The 23,456-nt window shown below is 42.1% G+C and overlaps 1 protein-coding gene across 19 annotated transcripts in view; it reads left to right on the top strand.

Annotated features, from left to right (window-relative positions):
- The window catches only part of ZBTB38 (zinc finger and BTB domain containing 38), a 139,634-nt gene extending 118,380 nt beyond the window's left edge, over positions 1–21,254 (top strand). For 11 of the 19 annotated variants that reach the window (XM_021934806.2, XM_017955832.2, XM_021934808.2 and 8 more), the window contains one exon: positions 14,727–21,254. In XM_021934806.2, coding sequence (XP_021790498.1) covers positions 14,727–18,314 — 3,588 coding nt within the window. In that variant the 3' untranslated portion in view covers positions 18,315–21,254. Of the gene's footprint in view, positions 1–3,171; positions 4,073–11,505; positions 11,697–14,726 lie in introns of those variants that run through there. The other 8 variants (XM_009201602.4, XM_009201603.4, XM_009201599.3 and 5 more) reach the window with 6 other exon arrangements.
- Positions 21,255–23,456: the final 2,202 nt, after the last annotated feature.

Here is a 23,456-nt window from a genome sequence, read left to right as displayed (position 1 = left end):
CTGCCCAACCTCTTGAATCCCATTCTGGGTCTTTTCCAGCTGCCAGCTTCTTCCGTGGGGATCTTCTATAACAAGCCTGCGGTTTGGACTCACTGCTGGGCCCTTTTGTGCCATATAGAACAAGTCACCTGCTCTGACTTAATTACTGCTGTATGTGCGCACATACATGTGAGGCAAATCACTTCTCCAGGCTCAGTTACCACATCTGTACTATGAGCATATTAATAATACTAGCTTCCATATTGAGCACTAACTGTTAATTCATTGAATCCTATGAGTACATACTAGTATTTGCGGTGTTTGTTTGTTTTTTTTTTTTTTTTTTAGATGGAGTTTTGCTCTGTCGCCCAGGCTAGAGTGCAGTGGCACAATCTCAGCTCAATGCAACCTCCACCTCCTGGGTTCAAGCAATTCTCCTGTCTCAGCCTCCCGAGTAGCTGGGATTACAGGTGCCCACCACCACACCCGGCTAATATTTTGTATTTTTATTAGAGACAGGGTTTCACCATGTTGGCCACGCTGGTCTAAAACTCCTGACCTCAGATGATCCTCCTGCCTCGACCTCCCAAAGTGCTGGGATTACAGGCGTGAGCCAAGGCACCCAACCAGTATTTCCATTTTTTATGTGCCAACCTCCACAGGAGGTTGTGGAGGTGATTAAATGAATTAATGTGCAAAGTGCTTTATAACATGAAATATATCTGATAAAAGCAATTTTATTCAATATTGGAGAATTCAGAGAGATGAAAATTGTAATTGGCATTATTTATGGTGACCATGCTCATGTAATGTTGGTTTATAAACATGTATCTTTTTATAGTACAGATTGTTCATTTTGTAAATGAATACTGAGGGCCTACTCTGTGTCAGGTGCTTAACATATGTCAGTGAAGAAAATCAAAGATTGATACTCTTGTGGGGCTTACATTTTTGCAAGCAGACAGACAATAAATAAGTCCATTTTGTATGTAGTATATTGGAATGTTGAGTGCCATGGAAAAGTCAAAAAGCAGAGCAGGGCAAGGGGGATCGTGAGTGCAGGGGACAGAGGCAGGTTGCTTTTTTGGGGAGCGTGAGTGCAGGGAACGGCAGCAGGTTGCCTTTTGGGGGATCGTGAATGCCGGGGAAGGCGGCAGGTTGCTTTTGGGGGATCGTGAGTACAGGGAACGGTGGCAGCTTGCTTTTGGGGGGATCGTGAGTGTAGGGGACGGCAGCAGGTTGCTTTTTTTAGTCAGGGTGAGCCTGGTTTGTGTTTCATATGCGTGGTCACGTCTCTTACGTGCCAGACATTTACTGCGTGCCCCCACCATGTGCTGTGGCCTGGAGATACAACAGTGAACAGTGAGCAGCCTAGATAAGCAGCTCCTCCTGGAGCTTACTTTCTGGCGGGCAGCGTGGACAGTAAACAAGCAGGCAAGGACAGGTGATAATTGCAGGTTGAGGTAAGCAGTATGAAGAAATAAACAAGGTGATTTGAGGGCAAACCAAAGGGGCAGCAGATAGAGAGATGGGGTGGCCCCTCCGAGGAGACATTTGAGCTGGGCCTGAAGCACGAGCCTGAGCCAGCCATGGGCAGTGCCGGAACCGTGTGTGTCAAAGGCCACAGGGCCAGAAGAGACTGGGCAGGTGGAGTCAGCCCGGGGAGCCTGTGTGCCTGAGGAAAGGCAGCTCAAGGAGTGCAGTAGGAGGGAATGAGTGAGTCTGGAGAGTGGACAGCGCAGGGCCTTGCTGGCCACTGGGAAGGGTCTGATTTTATCCTAAGATCAGGGGAAGGCCACTGAAGGGCTTTGAGCAGGGCTTGACTTGATCTCATTTGTGGGTTTGTTTTTCTGGTTTTTGTTTTGTTTTGGTTTTTGAGACACAGTTTCGCTCTTGTCACCCAGGCTGGTGTGCCATGGCACGATCTTGGCTCACTGCAACCTCTGCCTCCTGGGTTCAAGTGATTCTCCTGCCTCAGCCTCCCGAGTAGCTGGGATTACAGGCATGTGCTACCACACCCAGCTAATTTTTTTTGTATTTAGTAGAGACAGGGTTTTGCCATGTTGGTCAGGCTGCTGTCCAACTCCTGACCTCAGGTAATCCACCTGCCTCAGCCCCACAAAGTGCTGGGATTACAGGCATGAGCGACCGCACTTGGCCTCATTTGTAGTTTTTAAAGATCACCCTACATACTGCATGAAGGGTAAGCCGCATGAGCAGTTCTCTCCATAGCCACCAACTAGGCAGAATGCAGTCAGTTCTCAAGCTAATTCCAGCTGACAGTTCTTGAACCCCCTGCTAGGTGCCATGGACCACACTTGGTGCTTTTCAGGCGCATCATCTCATTCACTCCTCACTGCCCAGTTTCTGGTTTATCCAGGAAGTACCACTGTAAGCTGTGATTCACTGTCTTGCAAGAGTCCCGAGAAACCCAGCGTGCAGAGGGGCAGGGAGTGGGGAGCGGCAGTGCAGTGGGGGAGGCGGATTTAGATTTAACACCAGAGCAGCAGCTGGTGCTTCGTCCATTTTAGGACAACTCATTCTTGTGATTAGCTGGAGGTTCACTCTTGTTCAGAAGCCGGAATGTAAACGGCTCTTCTCTCTGCCTTCCCCCAGAGGTAGCAATCAACTGAGAGGTACAGAGCCACCTTCCATTCAATCAGCCAGCCCTTTGGGTTCACAAGGAAATGATGGTTGGCTTTTGAAATCAATTCTTGATAAGCTGACTCCTAAAATGAAAATTTTCAGGGGACAGGAACCCTGTCCTGGGGAACTCTGGGACACATCATTCCCCACAGCATTCAGATTAAAAATGCCTTCTATTAACACATTTTGGGGCTGGGCACAGTGGCTCACACCTGTAATCCTAACACTTTGGGAGGCTGAGGCAGGCGGATCACCTGAGGTCAGGAGTTCAAGACCAGCCTGGCCAACATGGTGAAACCCCGTCTCTACTAAAAATACAAAAATTAGCCGGGCATGGTGGCAGGCGCCTGTAATCCCAGCTACTCAGGAGGCTGAGGCAGGAGTATCGCTTGAACCCAGGATGTGGAGGTTGTAGTGAGCTGAGATCATGCCATTGCACCCAGCCTGGGGAACAAGAGTGAGACTTCATATCAAAAAATATATATATATACACACACACACACACGCGCGCGTATATATGTATGTATATGTATATATATGTGTTTGTGTGTATATATATATTTGGGGGGGATTCTGAGTGTCAGTGGAATTTGGGTAAAACAAGAAATGGAGACAGCACTCAAAAGGCTTCAGAGAGATTCTCTAAGCCTGTTTGCCAGATTTCTTAAGCAAGCAGGTGCCCAGGCAAGCTTGATCCTGAGATGAACTCAAGGTGCACGAGCTACCCTGAAACACTGCTGCATTTCAAAAAGAAAAAAGAAACCTAAGACCTTTTCCCCCTTTCATCTTTCCAAACAAGCAACCTAAAATATTTAACTGGGCCCATTGCATCATTCATGAATCTGACAGTACTCGTTCTCACAATCCTATGTGCACGCAACTACAAGTCCAGGGCCCTAATGTTTACCTTTTCCAGATAATAGGTGAGGTTGTCCAAGCTGGCCTCCCTCTCTGCTGAGAGCACTCCAGCAGCTTCCCAATGTTGGCCTTTAGAACAGCCTGAATTTCAGTTAAAAAATAAGCTTCCCCTGTCACACTATGCCTTCTTGAATCTGATAGCTTAAGTGCAGTAAAATCTGATAAATGTAGCTTTTCTGTGCCCATTTCAGGCCGCATTTAGAAGGCAACATCAACAGGATTTTCCTTTTCCTAGACACAGCTCAACTCCATAAAGGACTTCTGTTTTGTAATCTGTTTTCGAGATCTGATGCGTGTGTTTCTAACACCCCGTCACGTGAGGAGGTCTGACGTAGTCACCCAACATGACTATGAGAAAATATACTGCAAAGATGTGTGTGGGATGGTGCAGCCAGCTCACTGAAGCAAAATGTCCTTTGTCGGAAAACTTTCCGCAGGGAATAACAGACCCGTGCAGTAGATTTCACTTTGATATGGCCCCTGCGCTGGCCCAGTATGGACTGCAGGTTTGACTTTTGCAGGATTCCAGGTCAGTATCCTAATACAGTGCGTTCTTTTTTTAGTTAGGTTTTATTTCTAAGTTTCTTTTTATAGAAGACAACTTGCCATAGAGGGAGGAGAAAGTTGCTCTGTCGATTCAGTTGTTATTATGTACGTTAGTTAGGAGCTGCGTGGCCAAGGGCTGGCAAGAGGGCTCTTGGCCTTTTCCTCTGATTAGAAGATTTTTTAAAATGGAGTTTAATCTGGCCCTGGAGAGTGGCTTTGAGTAAGTGACTTGTAGTTCTAAGAATGTAGACTGAAAAGGTTTACTTCATTCTCCTCTCTGTAATGTCTTAGAGCTTTACTAATAAAAATACACCAGATTTTACTAACAAGCCCTATAAAGATCTGCATAATAAATGCATTAGTTAACAATTTAAAGAGATTTTTCAAGTTTCTTTTTTTTTGCATTGTAAGAATTAGGGTTTATATGGAAACTATCATTTTAAGTTTTCTGTGCATTTCAGTAAGATCGCCTTAACTAATTGAAAGGAGAGAAAATTTAATTAAGCTGGAAATACTGGGAAGTAGTTAAAGTCAGATTATTGCCAAGAATTATTTCCCTTATTTTCAAATTCATTCCCAGAATGAGTGAACCAATACTTAAAAAGCAATATCCAGGATAGATTACTGTGACCAAGCTAACCTTTGAGACTTGGAAGGCCAGGATGCAAGCAGTGATAGATTGATTGTATAAACAGATTGTAGGTAGCAGCCTCAAAGAACAATTTTCACCTGTGTCCAGTGTGGAGTGGACTGTTGCTCCACCTGGTTTTTCAGCCATGTTCAAACTCAAGAAATAGTCATCGCCTCAAACTTGGAAAATTAAGGACAGGTATGGAGAGTGTGTATATCTGCGTGACTGTGGGTGTGTCTGTGTTTCTGTAGCCCTTGGTCTCCATCTGTCTCCTGAGGATTTCTGCTTTGTGTTTCATCACATTTTATTCACTGTCTCTTTAGTCCTTTTAGGCTTATATAAATTTATTTTATTGAGTAAAATAATTTTTAAATAATTTCTTAGAAAATTATTTAATTAAGATTTTTAATTAAATTTGTTTTGACTTTTTTTTGTTTTGGTTTTGGTTAGCACAGCAGTTCTCAAATTTTTTGGTCCCTAGACTCCCTTACACTCTTACAATCATTGGGTATGCAAAGAGCTTTTTTTATTTGAGTTCTTTCTATCAATATTTACCATATTCAACATTTTAAATAAGAATTGAAAGAACTATTAGATTGATGCAAAGGGAATTGCAGTTTTTGCCACTATTTTTAATTGCACCTACCTAGTATTTATTAACTGATGGAAAATGACTGTGATAAATCCAACGGAATGATAAAATAACATTTTATTAAAAGTAACTATTTTCTAAAACAAAAAAAAAATAGTAAGAGGACTAGTACTGTTTTACATGTTTGCAAATATTTTAAAGTCTGGCTTAATAGAAAGAGAGCTAGATTTTCATCTGTGCTCCTGCCTTCAGCTGTGGCACGCTGTTTTAGTGGAAGTATGTAAAGGAAATCCAGCTTCTCACAAATAGGTAGTTGGAAAGGGAAGGAATTTTTTAATAGCCTTTTCAGCTAATTATGGATATTCTTTGATACTACACCAAAACTTGACAAGTGATAATTTCCTAAAAGTGTGTTTTTATTAGTAAATCTTTAAGAGATTGCAGAGAGAAGAGTGAAGCAATCCTACATTCTTAGAACTCGAAGGCACTTTCTCGAGGCTGCTCTCTAGGGCAAGTTCCCCTCTGCTCACTCTCAACATCACCAGCAACGGCTTGTCATGCCTTCAGGTGCAGAGAGTACAAAGATGAATCAGATTGTCCCTGTTCTCAAGGAGCTCATAGGGAAGATATAAATGTGAACAAATGCATGATACCATACATTGTAATGATGGGAAACCAAAAACTAGAAATTCTGGAGGAGCAAGGCTATCCAGATAAGACATCAACTGAGACATGAACAAGCGAGGATTGCCAGGCAGGGGAACTAGGGACTGGGAGAGAAGGATAATCTTTTTATTTTTTTATTTTTTTATTTTTTTTGAGAAGGAGTCTCGCTGTGTCTCCCAGACTGGAGTGCAGTGGCGCGATCTCGGCTGACTGCAAGCTCCACCTCCCGGGTTCACGCCGTTCTCCTGCCTCAGCCTCCTGAGTAGCTGGAACTACAGGCGTGTGCCACCGCCCCCGGCTAATTTTTTGTATTTTTAGTAGAGACAGGGTTTCACCGTCTTAGCCAGGATGGTCTCGATCTCCTGACCTCGTGGTCCACCCACCTCGGCCTCCCAAAGTGCTGGGATTACAGGCATGAGCCACCACACCTGGCCTGAGAAGGATAATCTTAAGAGGAAATACAGTTTCTCTCCTAAGGCTTTATTCAGGCAGAATGTAGAAGTCGTCCAAAGTTATAAGAAAAGGAACCCATGACAAGGGAGAGTGTGTGCTGTGTGTGTGTTGGGGGAGGTAGGGAGTATGGATGTAGGGAGTGGGGAGGCTAGGATGGAGAAGAGGACTTCTACTTTTTACCTTAATGCATATCTGTGCTGTTTCAGTCTTTGACCATGAACATAGATTCATTTTCTTTTTCTAAAGCTAGGAAATTCTAAAAAGCAAGTGAAGAAAGTTCATTTCAGTCATCAAAAGTATCTTAAGTGCCTCTTGTTTACATTATGTGTATGTGTTTTTAATTATATAAGGCTGAAGCATAGCAGGAGATAAAAAATGAAAATTCCAAATATGCTAATTTACTAGAATTTCCCAGTGGCATTTATATAAAGTCTAATTATAAAATATGTTTATCGGGCCGGGCGCGGTGGCTCAAGCCTGTAATCCCAGCACTTTGGGAGGCCGAGATGGGCGGATCACGAGGTCGGGAGATCGAGACCATCCTGGCTAACACGGTGAAACCCCGTCTCTACTAAAAAAATACAAAAAACTAGCCGGGCAGGTTGGCGGGCGCCTGTAGTCCCAGCTACTCGGGAGGCTGAGGCAGGAGAATGGCGTAAACCTGGGAGGTGGAGCTTGCAGTGAGCTGAGATCCGGCCACTGCACTCCAGCCTGGGCAGCAGAGCGAGACTCTGTCTCAAAAAAAAAAAAAAAAAAAAAAAATATGTTTATCATATATTTATATAATTCTTTAAAGTACTTTAAATATTTGTACAATATACTTTATGTAAATATACACAAATGTCCTTATAAGTATGATATATAATTTTTTATTTAATTTATACAGGCTGGCTGTGGTGGCTCAGGCCTGTAATCCAAGCATTTTTTGAGGCCAAGGTGGGAGGATCACTTGAGTCCAGGATTTGAGACCAGCCTGGGCAACATAGTGGGACCCCATCTCTAACAAAAAATTTAGAAACTGTCCAAGGGTGGTGGCACATGCCTGTAGTCCCAGCTACTGTTGGGGGATGGGGGAAAGCTGAGGTGGAAGGATCACTCAAACCCAGGAGTTCAAGGCTGTAATGAGCCATGACAGCACCACTGCCGTCTGATGGCACTCCAGCCTGCGTGGCAGAGCAAGACCCTGTCTTAAAAAAGAAAAAAGATAATAAAAGTAAAATAATGTATATAGAGATTTATATTTTGTTTATATATAAAATACTGGATGACCATTCATCCTGATTTTTTGAGGTACAATCCCAATGTATACCTGTTTTCCTGGCATTAGTTGTACCTCCTTTCTCTCTCAAGTGTCCTGTTTTGGATGCTGAATTATATGTTCATCCTATTTCTATATCTGTGTTTATAAAATGTATTTAAATATAATATATGTCCATGTATTTATATATGCATGCTTGTATTTGCACACACATGTGGCTGTATACATATGTGTACTATACATTTTAAAAATATATTTTAGGCCAGGCACAGTGGCTCACGCCTGTAATCCCAGCACTTGGGGAGACCGAAGTGGGCAGATTACAAGGTCAGGAGTTCAAGACCAGCCTGGCCAACATGGTGAAACGCTGTCTCTACTAAAAATACAAAAATTAGCCAGGCATGGTGGCACACACCTGTAAGCCCAGCTACTTGGGAGGCTGTGGCAGAAGAAAAGCTTGAACCCTGGAGGCAGAGGTTGCAGTGAGCCAAGATTGCACCACTGCACTCCAGCCTGGGCAACAGAGTGAGACTCCGTCTCAAAAAAAAATAAAATAAAATAAAATAAAAACAAAAATATATTTTAAAAGCTATTCCAGCTAAAATGCAAACTCAGGAAAATAGTGACATTAAAGTCAGGTGGCCAGTTATCCAATTACAAATTACTTTATGTTTTTAAAAATATTGACTTACCCAAATTTTTATATCTAGAATATTTTTGTTAGCCTTTTTATGCTTATCTATTCCATCTCGGTGAATTTATTGCACAAAACTTGCTTTTTAGAAAATATTTTAGAAAGTTACATGTAAATTAAACCTCATCTTCTTTCTAACTTGCATTTCTTTTTCTGAAATCTGTTGGGGCTTTCCATTGGCAGGAGCTCCTAGGACTTCTGTTTTAAGTTACTCTTCGTGAAGAAATGTAGTGGAGGAGGTTGCTTTAAAGTAAAGTCAAAGAATACTGTTTTTGGTGAAAATGACTTTCCCCCTCCCACATGAGCTCTTTTAAGGTCTAAATTTTCATCCTGGGGATATCCTTCAAGTAAGTATGTCTAAGTGGGTCCAATGTTATTTTACTTACTGTTCTTATCAGTCACACAAACCTAACCTGCCGAAGAGGTCAGGCGGCCACATTACTGAGAGAAGCTGCCTGGTGATAAATCCTTGGGCAGGCAGTGTGTGTGTTGGGGACACAGCCACTTGGCACCAGTCCTTTTTGCCAGGCAGGCTACAACCCCAGTGTGGCCTGGTCTTCCTGTTTTTCAAAAAAAGCTATATTGAATTTTTTTTTTTTTTTTTTGAGACAGAGTCTTGCTCTGTCACCCAGGCTGGAGTGCAGTGGTGTGATTTTGGCTCACTGCAACCTCTGCCTCCTGGGTTCAAACGATTCTCCTCCTCAGCCTCCTGAGCAGCTGGGACTACAGGCACCCACCACCACGCCTGGCTAAGTTTTGTATTTTTAATAGAGATGGGGTTTCACCATGTTGGCCAGGCTAGTCTTGAACTCCTGATCTCAAGCGATCCGCCTGCCTCGGCCTCCCAAAGTGCTGGGATTACAGGCGTGAGCCACCTCGCCCAGCCGGCTACATTGATTTTTATGTTAGAGTTTTTCAACATGGTTAAGGAAGATTTTCAAAAATATGGTTTTAAAAATCACACGGGTCAAACAAAACCTGTGGGGACCAGATTTGCTGTATGGCTTACAGTGGTCCTCCTCTGGTCTGCAGATTTAGAACTGATTTCCTTGTTGCACTTTGGACCTGTGGAATATGGCTTTTAGCCGTAGCACTTTCTGAGATCATCCAATGAGCTGGATAAATGTGCTCTGAAGACAGTTTTGACAACACTTGGTGGTTTTGGGAGTGGTCACTGTTAAGATTGGAGAGGTGGATATAGAGTCTTAACTTTAAATTGCTTCTCCAACAAGTTTCACTGCTTTTTTTCAAGTTCCATTTGCAGATTCAGACTCTGTTTTAAGCAGGTGCATTGACTCCTGGATTATAAACTTCTTGAGGGCATGAAATTCTGACTCTGTCTCTTTCTGCCTGAAGTTGCCTTTTCTCCTCTTGTCCATATCTGCAGTGCTTAATTCCAGCAGCAGAATCCAGTACATGCCACTTCCTCCTTCAGGGAGTTTCTCAGCCTCCCTCTTCTGCCTCCCTTACTCTCTGTTGACTCCCATACCTTTTCCCTGCATGCCTGATCCTGGATGTTCCCTGAGTATCTTTTTTTTTTTTTGCAGTGTTTCATAAGCACATCTTAGTTCCCCTGCCACCCTGCAAACCTTTGAGGGTAGAATTTTTGTTTCTCTTACGGCACCAAGTTTTGATATCAGCCCTTAGAAATGGTTCTGGCTAGTTGATTAAAAACTACCTGAAATAAGGTGCTCCTCTGGAACAAGGTGGGAAGGAGACTTTCCAATGTTTACTCTGTATGCTTTTTCAATTTGATGTCATATGAATTTATTACTTATTCGCAAAAGAAATTAAGGTATAAAAATACATATGGATTCCAGGGTCTCACCCCAGCTGTTCTAAACCAGAATCTCTGTAGGAGCAGGGGAGATGGAATCTGTAAAGCTGTACTATCTGAATACCTCTCAGGTGATTTTGATGCCTGGCCAGGTTTAGGAACCACTGCCTCAAAGCACATAATAGGTATTCAGTAAGCATTCATTCAAAGGAGGAATGAACACTTGTCCTTTTTTTTTTTTTTTTTTTTTGTTTGTTTTTGTTTTTTGAGATGGAGTCTCGCTCTGTTGCCCAGGCTGGAGTGCAGTGGTGCAATCTTGGCTCACTGCAACCTCTGCCTCCTGGGTTCAAGCAATTCTTCTGCCTCCGCCTCCTGAGTAGCTGGGACTACAGGTGCATGCCACCATGCCCAGCTGATTGATTGCTTGTGTTTCTATAGCACTTAGCTGATGCCTCTGCCTAGCAATTGTTCAGTAAATATTTGTTAAGAGAATTAAAGTAAATTTTGAATTCAGATGCCATCACCACCTCCAACACCCCATCCCACTTTCTCTCTCTCTCTCTCTTTTTTTTTTTTTTTTTTTTTTTTTTTTGAGGGGGTTTTTTTTTTTTTTTCCCGAGGCTGGAGTGCAATGGTGCAATCTTGGCTCACCACAACCTCTGCCTGCCGGGTTCAAGCAATTCTCCTGTCTCAGCCTCCCAAGTAGCTGGGATTACAGGCATGTGCCACCAGGCCTGGCTAATTTTGTATTTTTAGTAGAGACGGGTTTTCACCATGTTGGTGAGGCTGATCATGAACTCCCGACCTCAGGTGATCCACCCACCTTGGCCTACCAAAGTGCTAGGATTACAGGCATGAGCCACCACGCCTCACCCACCTCATCCCACTTTCTTAGCTCAGATCTCATTATGACTCTCAATGGTTCCCTATTCACTTCTATATAAAATTTAACTGTAGGGAGTCCTTTAGGGCCCTTTATGATCTGGTCTGACCCTTCTTTCCCAGGCCGTCTCATTCAACAGATACATGCTGAGGCCTGCCATGTGCCTGACCCCATATAGACACTGTCGACTGGGCTGCACACACCACTCCTGCCACCACTCAGGCTCCCTCATCAGCCCCTGAGAACAGTATCTGCTTTGATCATTTTTAATTTATTTTGCCTATAGTGTTCCTTCTCCTTACAGAATCCTTCCTATACCCCTGTTCTACTTATTTATGGAAGTAATCCAGGGCCTCTGTAAATAATTTTACTTACTCTTCTAACATTTTATACTTATCTCCAGTATATGGCCTGCCCTCATGGATTCCAATGATTAGTTGACAGTTCTCTTTCTTCCCCTAGACTCTGGGCTCCTTGAGATCAGCGACTTGCCTTCCTCCTGTTCATATCTCCAGTATATCTCTAGCACCCAAGTACTATGTCTGACCATATTAACATATTTACTGAATAAAGTTGTTAGAAGGTGTGTCAAGAAGGCAAGTCAAGGTGCTACTTAGTAACTATGATTTTTAAAGGATTTCTGCCACACAAAGGTAGGTATCCCCCCTGAAAAATGTCATGCTTTGATTTTGCAAAGTTATGACAATATTTTAATGACATATATAATGATACTTATTGTATATGTTGTTCTGTTAAGTATGACTACGGTATTATTCTGTGTTAAAAGTAACACGGCCTTTTGCTGACCATCCTAGCTGAACAATCTGAGAGAAGAATCAGAATCCCACAGAAGTGGTTGGGGCTTTGTATATTATAAATCTGAGTCAGGACACCCTAGAGTGTTCATTACCCGATGTGAAATGCCGTATTCCCCAAATGGAAGCAGAGCCTAAAGGGAGATTCAGGATGCTGTGAAGCAGAATGTTTTGGAAGAAGCAGTAGTTTTGAATTGGACAAAATAGATGATGTCAGCCTAGACCTAAGCCACCTTTCTGAATCATAGAGCATGTGTCTTTTCAGATCTGAAGCTATCTAGTCAGGCTGATAAAGTATTAAAATAATGTGTGGGCTTCTGAGAAGCCAAGCATGATAAAAATATATGCGTCAGGGGAGAAAGGAGATCCTACAGGGGCCCAGAGCAGAGAGACTTCAAAGAAGGCAAAAGAAACATCAGCATAGTATGCTATCGATCTGTGACCCAGTGAAGGACAGACTCCTTCACTCCGGGGTGACCCTTTCTCCCCTTCAGGGGCAAAGAGGAAGTCATAAGATTCCATTTCATTTCATTCTAGTTTTATTTGTAGAAATAATCCCCCATACTTCTGGAAAAGATTCATAGAAGATTACAGTTAAAGGCAGGGTAGACAAGAGCAGAAGAACTAATGTTAAAGAAAATGAAACAATAGGCACACCAGAAACGCAGGCCAAGAATAGCTACAACAATTGATGATAAAAGTTAGTTCTGAGCTTCTTTGTCTTGAGAATTAAAACAGAAACATGGTGAATATAGTGTTCTCATTATCTGAATTGAAGAATTTGTTAATAGAAAGGTACTTTTTTCCTATGACTGGATACTATAAAAGAATTTGTCAGATGGATCCTTGTATAAAGGACATTAAATAACATAATAGTCACAGCTTATAATAGCAGCTTTACAAAAAGGTAAAGAGAGGTTCTTTGTGTGGCCATCTGGTCCATCCAACTAAATAAATGCCATGAGCTAAATGTTATACTTTAGTGCCAGGAAAGCATTGCCACTGAGTTAAAGTTGTATCATCAAACTGTAAGGCTTTCTGGAGACGTCACTTAATACAGAATAGCATGGAGAGACTGGATGAATAGCTGGTTAGTATGTTCTGTAGACCAGAGGGGTTTTTTTGGTGTGTGTTTTGTTTGTTTGTTTGTTTTGCTTTACTTTTAACTGCATGTGGTGATCTATTAGTGGGTAGTGAAATTAGTGAGTTGCTGTAAGCATTCTTTAAAAGAAAAGGCTGGGTATGGTGGCTCACGCCTGTAATCCCAGCACTTTGGGAGGCCGAGGCGGGCAGATCACAAGGTCAAGAGATCGAGACCATCTTGGCCAACATGGTGAAACCCCGTCTCTACTAAAAATACAAAAATTAGCTGGGCATGGTGGCATGCGCCTGTAGTCCCAGTTACTTGGGAGGCCGAGGCAGGAGAATTGCTTGAACTCTGGAGCCGGAGGCTGCAGTGATCTGAGATCATGCTACTGCACTCCAGCCTGGCGACAGAGCGAGACTCCATCTCAAAAAGAAAAGTACTAGAGCAGAACAGAATGCATCACACCTAGTAAGGGTGAGTGTTAATTTCATTTGTGTCTTAGGTCACTATGTACTGTGACAGAGATCGTAAGAGATAGGTCACTGTCTCTTACTGTGGGAAGTACGAAAGCTGCTGCTTTTCACTGCCCCTCACTAAAATATCAGTTAGTAAACTCTAGCACCCCAAGCTCATGGAGTAGGACTTATATAGAGAATATAGCAAATACAGAGAAGAATAGAGATGGGATCCTCAGACCAGAACAAGAGCCACTGTGCCTTGAAGTTGTGCTAATTCAGGAACCTATGACTAGATTCATTCTTGTCCATTCTTGTCAAAGGATTTAGAAATGTCCTTTCCTGGTTTTACATTTTATCTCCTTTGTATTTGCCTTCAGTACCCAACAGTTCTTTTTGAAAGCCCTAGTCTACTTTGTCTCTACTAAAGGGGAAACTAGAAAAGGAACCTGATGAGTCCCCGCAGGGCCAATAGCGCAGAAAGGCAGGGTGCCCCTGGTGGTCAGACTCGATTACACACCCTGCAACTCTAGAGAGAGAGACCCTTCTGAGCCACAAATCAGGAAGGGCTCCTTCAGTTCTTGCTGCTTCTCTGAGTGGGCAATAGCTTTGCATATAGGTACCACTTAAGGAAAATTCATTTAAAAAAATAGCCTGGGCAACATGGCGAAACCCCATCTCTACCAACAATACAAAAATTAGCCGGGCGTGGTGGCTTGCACCTGTGGTCCCAGCTACTCAGGAAGCTGAGGTGAGAGAATAGCTTGAGTCTGGGAAGTGGAGGTTACAGTGAGCAGAGACTGTGACACTGCACTCCAGCCTGGGCGACAGAGTGAGACTTTGTCTCAAAAAAAAAATAAATCATTTTCCTGCTTCATGGTTATTACTGGATCATCAGAGTCCTCTTTGAAAATAGGCAGGAAGCTTGTGGCAGGACCATGGAATTGCCCAGCTCTAGTAGTTCAAAGCAGCAGCCTTGAGTGATGATGAGACCCTTAACATTTCAGAAAAAATAAAGTAAAATAAAACCTCCTCCCCTCCCAAATTTGGACATGTATATATAGCTCCAACTTTGGAGTAAAGGGGAAGGAGTTCTGGGAGGATTTCCAATGATAACAACTATTAGCAATGGTATGAGAAACAGGCTGGGGCAAGAAAAAGATTTAGCTTCTAATGTTGACTCTTGAGCCTTGGGAGCATCAACAGAGAGATAAAAACCTGAAGTTTCATACAAAAGAACAGTTTTTCACAGAAGTGGAAAATAGTCTAGAGATAAAGAAGCCACCTGTGGAAGAGTCTCTGACCATTTCTCTCCTCTTGTTTCAGATGACAGTCATGTCCCTTTCCAGGGACCTCAAGGACGACTTTCACAGTGACACGGTGCTCTCCATCTTAAATGAGCAGCGCATTCGGGGCATTTTATGCGATGTCACTATCATTGTGGAAGATACCAAATTTAAAGCCCACAGCAATGTTCTGGCAGCTTCAAGCCTGTATTTTAAAAATATCTTTTGGAGCCATACAATCTGTATTTCCAGCCACGTCCTGGAGCTGGACGATCTCAAAGCTGAAGTGTTTACCGAAATACTTAATTATATCTACAGTTCCACAGTCGTTGTCAAGAGACAGGAAACAGTCACTGATCTTGCAGCTGCAGGAAAAAAGCTGGGAATATCATTCTTGGAAGACCTTACCGATCGCAACTTCTCAAATTCCCCGGGTCCCTATGTATTCTGTATTACTGAAAAGGGAGTGGTTAAAGAAGAAAAACATGAAAAAAGGCATGAAGAACCAGCCATCACTAATGGGCCAAGGATCACAAATGCATTTTCCATCATCGAAACAGAAAATAGTAATAACATGTTTTCCCCGCTGGACTTGAGGGCAAGTTTCAAAAAGGTCTCTGACTCCATGAGAACAGCTAGCCTTTGCCTGGAGAGGACGGACGTCTGCCACGAGGCAGAGCCTGTCCGCACACTTGCTGAGCACTCATACGCTGTTTCTTCCGTAGCTGAGGCTTACAGAAGTCAGCCTGTACGTGAACATGATGGCAGTTCACCTGGTAACACAGGGAAAGAAAACTGCGAAGCCCTTGCAGCAAAACCGAAAACATGCCGGAAGCCAAAGACATTCTCCATACCACAGGATTCTGATTCAGCCACAGAAAATATACCACCCCCTCCAGTATCCAACTTAGAGGTTAATCAAGAAAGAAGTCCACAGCCAGCTGCCGTTCTCGCTCGTTCAAAATCTCCAAACAATGAAGGAGATGTCCATTTTTCCAGGGAAGATGAAAATCAATCTTCTGATGTTCCCGGGCCGCCAGCAGCAGAGGTTCCACCTCTGGTGTACAACTGTAGCTGCTGTTCCAAAGCCTTTGACAGCAGCACTCTGCTGAGTGCCCACATGCAGCTTCACAAGCCAACCCAGGAGCCTTTAGTGTGCAAGTATTGCAACAAACAGTTCACCACCCTGAACAGGTTGGATCGGCATGAACAGATCTGCATGAGGTCAAGCCACATGCCCATTCCTGGAGGAAACCAACGCTTTTTAGAAAACTATCCTACCATTGGACAAAATGGAGGTTCATTCACGGGTCCAGAACCTTTATTATCTGAAAATAGGATTGGTGAATTTTCCAGTACCGGAAGTACTTTGCCAGACACGGACCACATGGTTAAATTTGTTAACGGGCAAATGCTCTATAGTTGTGTTGTGTGCAAACGTAGTTATGTGACCTTATCTAGCCTCCGAAGACATGCAAATGTTCACTCCTGGAGAAGAACATATCCTTGCCATTACTGCAACAAAGTATTTGCATTGGCTGAGTACAGGACAAGGCATGAAATTTGGCATACGGGAGAAAGACGATATCAGTGCATTTTCTGTCTTGAAACTTTCATGACCTACTATATACTCAAAAATCATCAGAAGTCTTTCCATGCCATCGATCATAGACTTTCCATCAGTAAAAAAACAGCAAATGGAGGCTTGAAGCCTAGTGTCTATCCATATAAACTTTATAGGCTACTGCCTATGAAATGCAAAAGGGCCCCTTATAAGAGCTACCGAAATTCTTCCTATGAAAATGCACGAGAAAACAGTCAAATGAATGAGTCTGCACCTGGTACCTATGTTGTTCAGAATCCACACAGCTCTGAATTACCTACGCTGAATTTCCAAGATACTGTAAACACCCTGACCAACAGTCCAGCCATCCCATTGGAAACATCTGCATGTCAGGACATACCCACTTCTGCCAATGTACAAAATGCAGAGGGCACCAAATGGGGAGAGGAGGCATTGAAAATTGATCTTGACAATAACTTTTATTCAGCTGAGGTGTCAGTTTCTTCCACTGAAAATGCTGTCAGTTCTGACCTCCGGGCAGGGGATGTACCTGTTTTATCCTTGAGTAATAACAGTGAGAATGCCGCCTCTGTGATCAGCTACAGTGGCTCTGCACCCTCGGTCATTGTACACAGCAGCCAGTTTTCATCGGTGATCATGCACAGCAATGCCATTGCTGCCATGACCAGCAGCAACCACAGAGCCTTTTTAGACCCAGCTGTCAGTCAGTCCCTGAAAGATGACAGTAAGCCTGAGCCAGATAAAGTGGGTAAGTTTGCAAGCAGACCCAAAAGCATTAAGGAGAAAAAGAAAACTACATCACATACCAGGGGAGAAATACCGGAGGAGTCAAAATATGTTGCCGATCCTGGAGGATCATTGAGCAAAACCACAAATATTACTGAAGAAACCAGTAAAATTGAAACCTACATTGCAAAACCTGCTCTGCCAGGAACCTCCACAAATAGTAACGTTGCACCCCTTTGCCAAATAACAGTGAAAATTGGAAACGAAGCCATTGTGAAAAGGCACATCCTAGGATCTAAATTGTTTTATAAAAGAGGGAGAAGACCTAAGTATCAGATGCAGGAGGAGCCTTTGCCACAGGGGAATGACCCGGAACCCAGTGGAGACAGCCCACTCGGGCTTTGCCAATCCGAGTGCATGGAGATGAGTGAAGTGTTCGATGACGCAAGTGACCAGGATTCCACTGACAAACCGTGGCGCCCTTACTACAACTACAAACCCAAAAAGAAATCCAGACAGTTGAGAAAAATGAGGAAAGTCAACTGGAGGAAGGAGCATGGAAACAGGAGCCCGAGCCATAAATGTAAATACCCAGCAGAACTGGATTGTGCCGTGGGGAAGGCTCCTCAGGATAAACCCTTTGAGGAAGAAGAAACTAAAGAGATGCCCAAGCTGCAGTGTGAACTCTGTGACGGAGACAAAGCAGCGGGGGCTGGAAACCAAGGAAGGCCCCACCGACATCTTACTTCTCGGCCATACACCTGCGAGCTCTGCGCCAAGCAGTTCCAGAGCCCTTCCACACTCAAAATGCACATGAGATGTCACACCGGGGAAAAGCCATACCAGTGCAAGACCTGCGGACGGTGCTTTTCGGTGCAAGGAAACTTACAGAAACACGAACGCATCCACCTGGGCTTGAAGGAGTTTGTCTGTCAGTATTGCAACAAGGCGTTCACCTTGAATGAGACCCTCAAAATCCATGAAAGAATCCATACTGGAGAAAAGCGTTACCACTGTCAGTTCTGCTTTCAGAGATTTTTGTATCTCTCCACCAAAAGGAATCATGAGCAGAGGCATATTCGGGAGCATAATGGGAAGGGCTATGCCTGCTTCCAGTGCCCCAAAATTTGCAAAACAGCTGCTGCCCTTGGAATGCACCAAAAGAAACACTTATTCAAAAGCCCAAGTCAGCAGGAGAAAATAGGTGACATGTGCCACGAAAACTCAAATCCCTTGGAGAATCAACATTTCATTGATTCAGAAGACAATGACCAAAAGGATAACATACAAACCGGTGTGGAAAATGTTGTCCTTTGAGTGGCAAGAGTTAGAAAAATCTTCAAAAATATAGTTGGTGTTTTTTTTTTTTTTTTGGTTATGATTTAAGTTTAGTTTAATTTTATTCACATAACAGTCATGAAGGAGTGAAATTTAAAAACAAAACAAAAAAACACTCATTTGTGAAAATTCCAGAAAAAGGATCCTAATATCTACTTTGGGTTTTAGCATTAACTTTATGCAAAGTGCACAAAAACAAAATAGCTGACTCCTCCAGTATCCCAAGTTTCTTGTGAAAGTTAATGAAGTTCTTAGCTGTGGTATTTCTACCAGTGAAAAAAGGAGTTTAATTTTAGCCTAGTTTGAAACTTTCTAATAATTGCTAATAGGAACTGGCTGCTGAACTGTCTTTAGTCACTGGAGAAAATGAAGATGGCATCTTCGTAAATATGTTACGTGGTAATGAGCTGTGTGACGGTCTTTATTCCCATCTGGCTTCTGCACTATTAAAATTTGTTTAAATTAATGGATACACATGAAATACTTAAACAATATAACTGAAATTATGTGCATAATGAGTAACCTAAAGTAGGACATTCATACATTATGTAGAACTACTTTTCTGCAACACAAACCTTGTAAAATACATATATAAATCACTATAACTTTTAACTGTCCATATCCCCTGTAGAGAATTATGAGGAGCAATAGATCTGCAAATAATGAGGACTGATGTAAAAATCAGTAGAAAGCATTTTGAATATGATTTCACAGCATGTGAATGCTTTTAGATGGAATGCTGTTCCCTTGAAGTTATGGCTCAGCTGTTCTTAGAACTGGTCTACTCAATTCACAGAAAACATAGGTCATGCCTTATCTATGGGGGAACACCCTCCCAGAATTTACCTGTGATTACCTGTGCTGCATATTACTTTGCAATGGCCTCATCTCAGAGAATGAAAGAGGGTCACATTCTTCTGAAACTCTCTGCAGTCTTCCAACCACCACAAGGCCATGGATGTGGGGGGTCTATTCCAGACAGACTTAAGGGTTCAAGTGGAAGCTGCCATCTCCCATTCCACTGAAGGACTGTCCAAGAGATTTAGTGCAAGGTACACTGCAGTAGTGAATTCCCAGGCACTTGAAAGTGACTGCCTAATCCCTAGTAATTGTAATTACTAGCCTTCTTGGAGATTATGCAGCCCGCAAGTACAGACTAATATAAAGCAAAAGGGCAAAGGAACCCCCACCCTCCATCCCACCCATTAATGACTTGAGTGGGCAAGAAGAAGTGATGGCCTTCCTTGCCTAAAACAATAGCTTTGTTTTTAGGGGATGGAAAGGTAGAATGTGGAGTGACATGGTTCTATCGTTTACTTATGAGACTCAGAAATATATCTACAAAGCCAGATGCTCTGTCGTCATATTTGCAGACATCTACACCCCTTGCTAAAAACCCACTGAAGTCTTTTTAATGTTCTTTTACACTGACCCACACCATCAACATTACCCTCAAATCTAATTGCTCTACATCATATTCTATCATGTGGACCAGGTTCCTGGAAAGCTGGAATGCATGATTCTTTTTTAAACTGCCAGAATGGGAGGGAGAGAGAAAACATTTCTACCCTTTGATCACCGGTGTGGACAGAATCCGGAATGCAGTTTCAGCCTGACCTGCAGTCATTCATGTTCATTGGATTTGACGAATGGAAACCCAAGGTTATCGAAGATTGGAAGGTTATCATTGTGAAGAAGTAGCTTAAAGGACTCCGGTTTCTCTCTACAAGTGTGATGTCTCCATGAAGAAGACTTAGTATGGATTTGGGTGGGTAAGAAAGCATTTAAACACCCACGAAAGGACATGATTAAAGTTGACCTTTTAATACTGTAGTACCTTGCTGTTAAGTAACCCCACGATTGTATCTGCATTTATCTTTTGTTCATCTACTTTCACTTACATACAGTATTATATAAGTAGAGAAAAATGGGAAAATGCAAGCAAATTCAACTTTATTTTATACATTGTATATATGTATACCCTACACTATTCATTTGGGTTTTGTTAGATAGTCACAAAGGGCTTATGAAAATCATTTTTGAATTGATAATTAGAACATTGAATAAGCAATCCTGTGATCCACTAATTTGTTTTATCAGTTAATAATATGAATCAAAGATAATTAGTGTGTACTCTAGTCATTTTGATTTCAGTTAACCCCAAATATAAAATTACCTGTAGTGATGTCTCTCTCCCAGCCCTTACATGTGGATATTTTTTAAGTGGGACTTGTATGCTGATAATTCTAGACCAAAGTAAATATGGCAGAATATTTATACATGAAAAAATAATTTTGCAAATATTTTCTATAATTGTATTCATTTAAAATGTTGATAGCTTGTGTTAGTTTCAGGGAGGGGTGTATATTTTGATAAAAAAAATACTTGACTTTGTAATTCTGTATATTCTATACAATTTATAGCAGAGCCGTTTTAAGACAGCCTTGTCACTTTTTTTGTTAATTGTGAAAATTTTATTGAGTGATGTTTAAGTATGCATTGAGTACATGACCAACTAGAATTAAAGTAAGTGTAAACAGTGAACATACTGTATGCTGTACAAGATATAATGTAACTTGCTGTTTTAGCATCTGTATTTTGGTTAGAAGATATTATTAAATGCAGATGTTAAGGATTGGAAAAGTCTAATTTTATTTTTAGAAATAATGGATATAAATTTGTTTTTGCTTGATTAAAATAGCTTATTCCTATATTAAGTCTCTTTTTAAATGTTTTAATGTTATTTCTTTCGTGCAGCTATTTCATCTGAGTCACAGCTTTGTTTCCACGTATTATTCATTCGGTATATTTCTGTTTCCTTACTTGTTTACATTCCGTGGTACCTACTTACATGCTTAGGAGTCAAATGGATTATGACATTAGGAAAAAAGCAGAATAAAAGAGATTGAAGTCTTCTGATGATTGAGTGTTTTGGATAGGCCTGATCTTATAATGATAAATCAGAGAATGAAATGCTCTCCAGGAAGCATTCTGCTCCACTCATCCGCGGGAAACAAATTACATTTATTGAGTACCAGGCACTAGGCAATGTCTTTACATAGGCTATTTCATTAACACACACACACCAGAATTCAACCTCATTATCCTCATTTTATAGTGACTTTGAGAAGGTCTCACAACCAGACAAAGCCAGGATGCTAACCTAGGTCTACCTGACTCCAAAGCCCATGTTTTTGTTCCTTCTCAACACTGTAGAGAAAAGTGATTTATAGAAACTGAACAGAGTATGAGGAAAGGAGACATGATAAAGTAATGCAGCTTTAGGATGGCAGTTAGTGACTGCCCTGGAACGGGATTAAAGGAGGCTGTGTCGGGTTCAGCTTCCCCTGAATTGGGCTTCCCTTATATCTCAGGAGATTGCCCTATAAAATCAGTAAAATTTGTGCACTTTTTTAAGGATATGGAGTAAAATTGTAATGGCATTATAGGCTAGTAATTTTCACACAAAGAAAAAAATACGTTCCGTGGTCATAGACTCTACTCCTAAACTTAGCTAACTATCTTGCAAATGCCTGCAGTTTGTCCCAGTGGGCCATGTGAGAGGGGATGTCGGTGGCTCAGGCAGCACAGTCCATCACCAACACAGAGAAAATTACTGCCAGGCCTACCAATGGCTGGCCAGTAGCATCAATTTTGTATTGGAAGGGCAATCCAAACCAGATTCACCAAAAATTTGATAACTGTTATCTGCTAAAACTAATTTCATTATCTAAAAGAAAACATTTAATATTGAAAGAATTTGTAACAATTGAGAAAGTAAAAGCATAAAACAAAAAATGTTAGTACATTCTTTTCCATCACTTTGGATATTTTCATTCCTACTGCTCTTTGTCTTATCTCATCACCTACTGATTGATTTGGTTCCACTCCCATCTGTCTGTATGAGTTTCTTTTTAGAGAAGCAACAGTTCTTCCACTTAGGTTTCCTCCATATCCAAGAACTCATCCCCATCCCACTACCCCTCCCCAAATCCTGACCAGCTATTGATTTCTCTTCTGGAGAGAGAAGCCCCCTTTGCTCCCTCCCTAGTTTGCACCTCCTAACCCAATTCTTCAAACAAGATGGTCAGTGAGCAAGAAAGTTGGCTGGGTGTGCAATTTAGAACTATTCACTCTAAATTTAGACAACGAATGGACGAACTAGTTAGAAATGTTATATTTTTATTTCATTAGTAACATCTAAAACATTCTATTTAGAATGTTTTTCTGGAAAATCAAACACTTTTTTGCAATAAATTTTAAAATATATGACTTGTATGTAATTATAGGCAAAAGTATTTTATTCCAGTTAGAGAAACTGGTAAACAGACATTTTAAAGATGTAATAATGCAGCCAGGCGTGGTGGCTCACAACTGTAATCCCAGCACTTTGGGAGGCCGAGGCAGGAGTTGGAGAATGGGCTGGCCAACATGGTGAAACCCCGTCTCTACTAAAAATACAAAACATCAGCTGGGCGTAGTGGCAGGTGCCTATAATCCCAGCTACTGGGGAGGCTGAAGCAGGAGAATCACATGAACCTGGGAGGTGGAGGTTGTAGAGAGCCGAGATCATGCCACTGCACTCTGGCCTGTGCCACAGAGCAAGACTCCATCTCAAAAAATAATAATGCTAACTTATGTAAAAGTGTAATTCATTTATTCAAAATATACTTAATTTTTACTGCTGAACTAGGACTATAGAGATGTGAGGTAGCTTGTGCCTTTGAGGAACTTAAGTCTGGTGAAGGAGATTGATGAGACAATAGATGATTATAAAACAAAACTCTGAGCTCTTGAGAGGCCTAGAACCAAAGCAGAGAGAAGTGATACTGAGCAGAGACTGGTGGAGCTTGGCTTCACCAGAGGGGTCAGGTCCAGAGAGGAGCGACTAAAACAAAGGAGCCACGGAGGAATGTAGGTTGTTCCAAAAGCCTGGGGTTTGGGATGATGAACCTGGAGAGGCACGTGGGACACATTGTCAGGGCCTTGGCTTTGCCAGAGTCGAACCTCTATCCTGAAAGCATAAGGCAGTGGGCAAGCAAAGGAGGGGCTGGGTAGTAGGAGGTGAACTCAGAGAGAGGTAACACAATATCCAAGCAAGATGGGAAGCCTTTGGAGGAC

The sequence above is a fragment of the Papio anubis genome, chromosome 2 (assembly GCF_008728515.1).
Source record: "Papio anubis isolate 15944 chromosome 2, Panubis1.0, whole genome shotgun sequence".
Classification (NCBI taxonomy): domain Eukaryota; kingdom Metazoa; phylum Chordata; class Mammalia; order Primates; family Cercopithecidae; genus Papio; species Papio anubis.
This window is presented reverse-complemented; position numbering and strand designations above follow the sequence as displayed.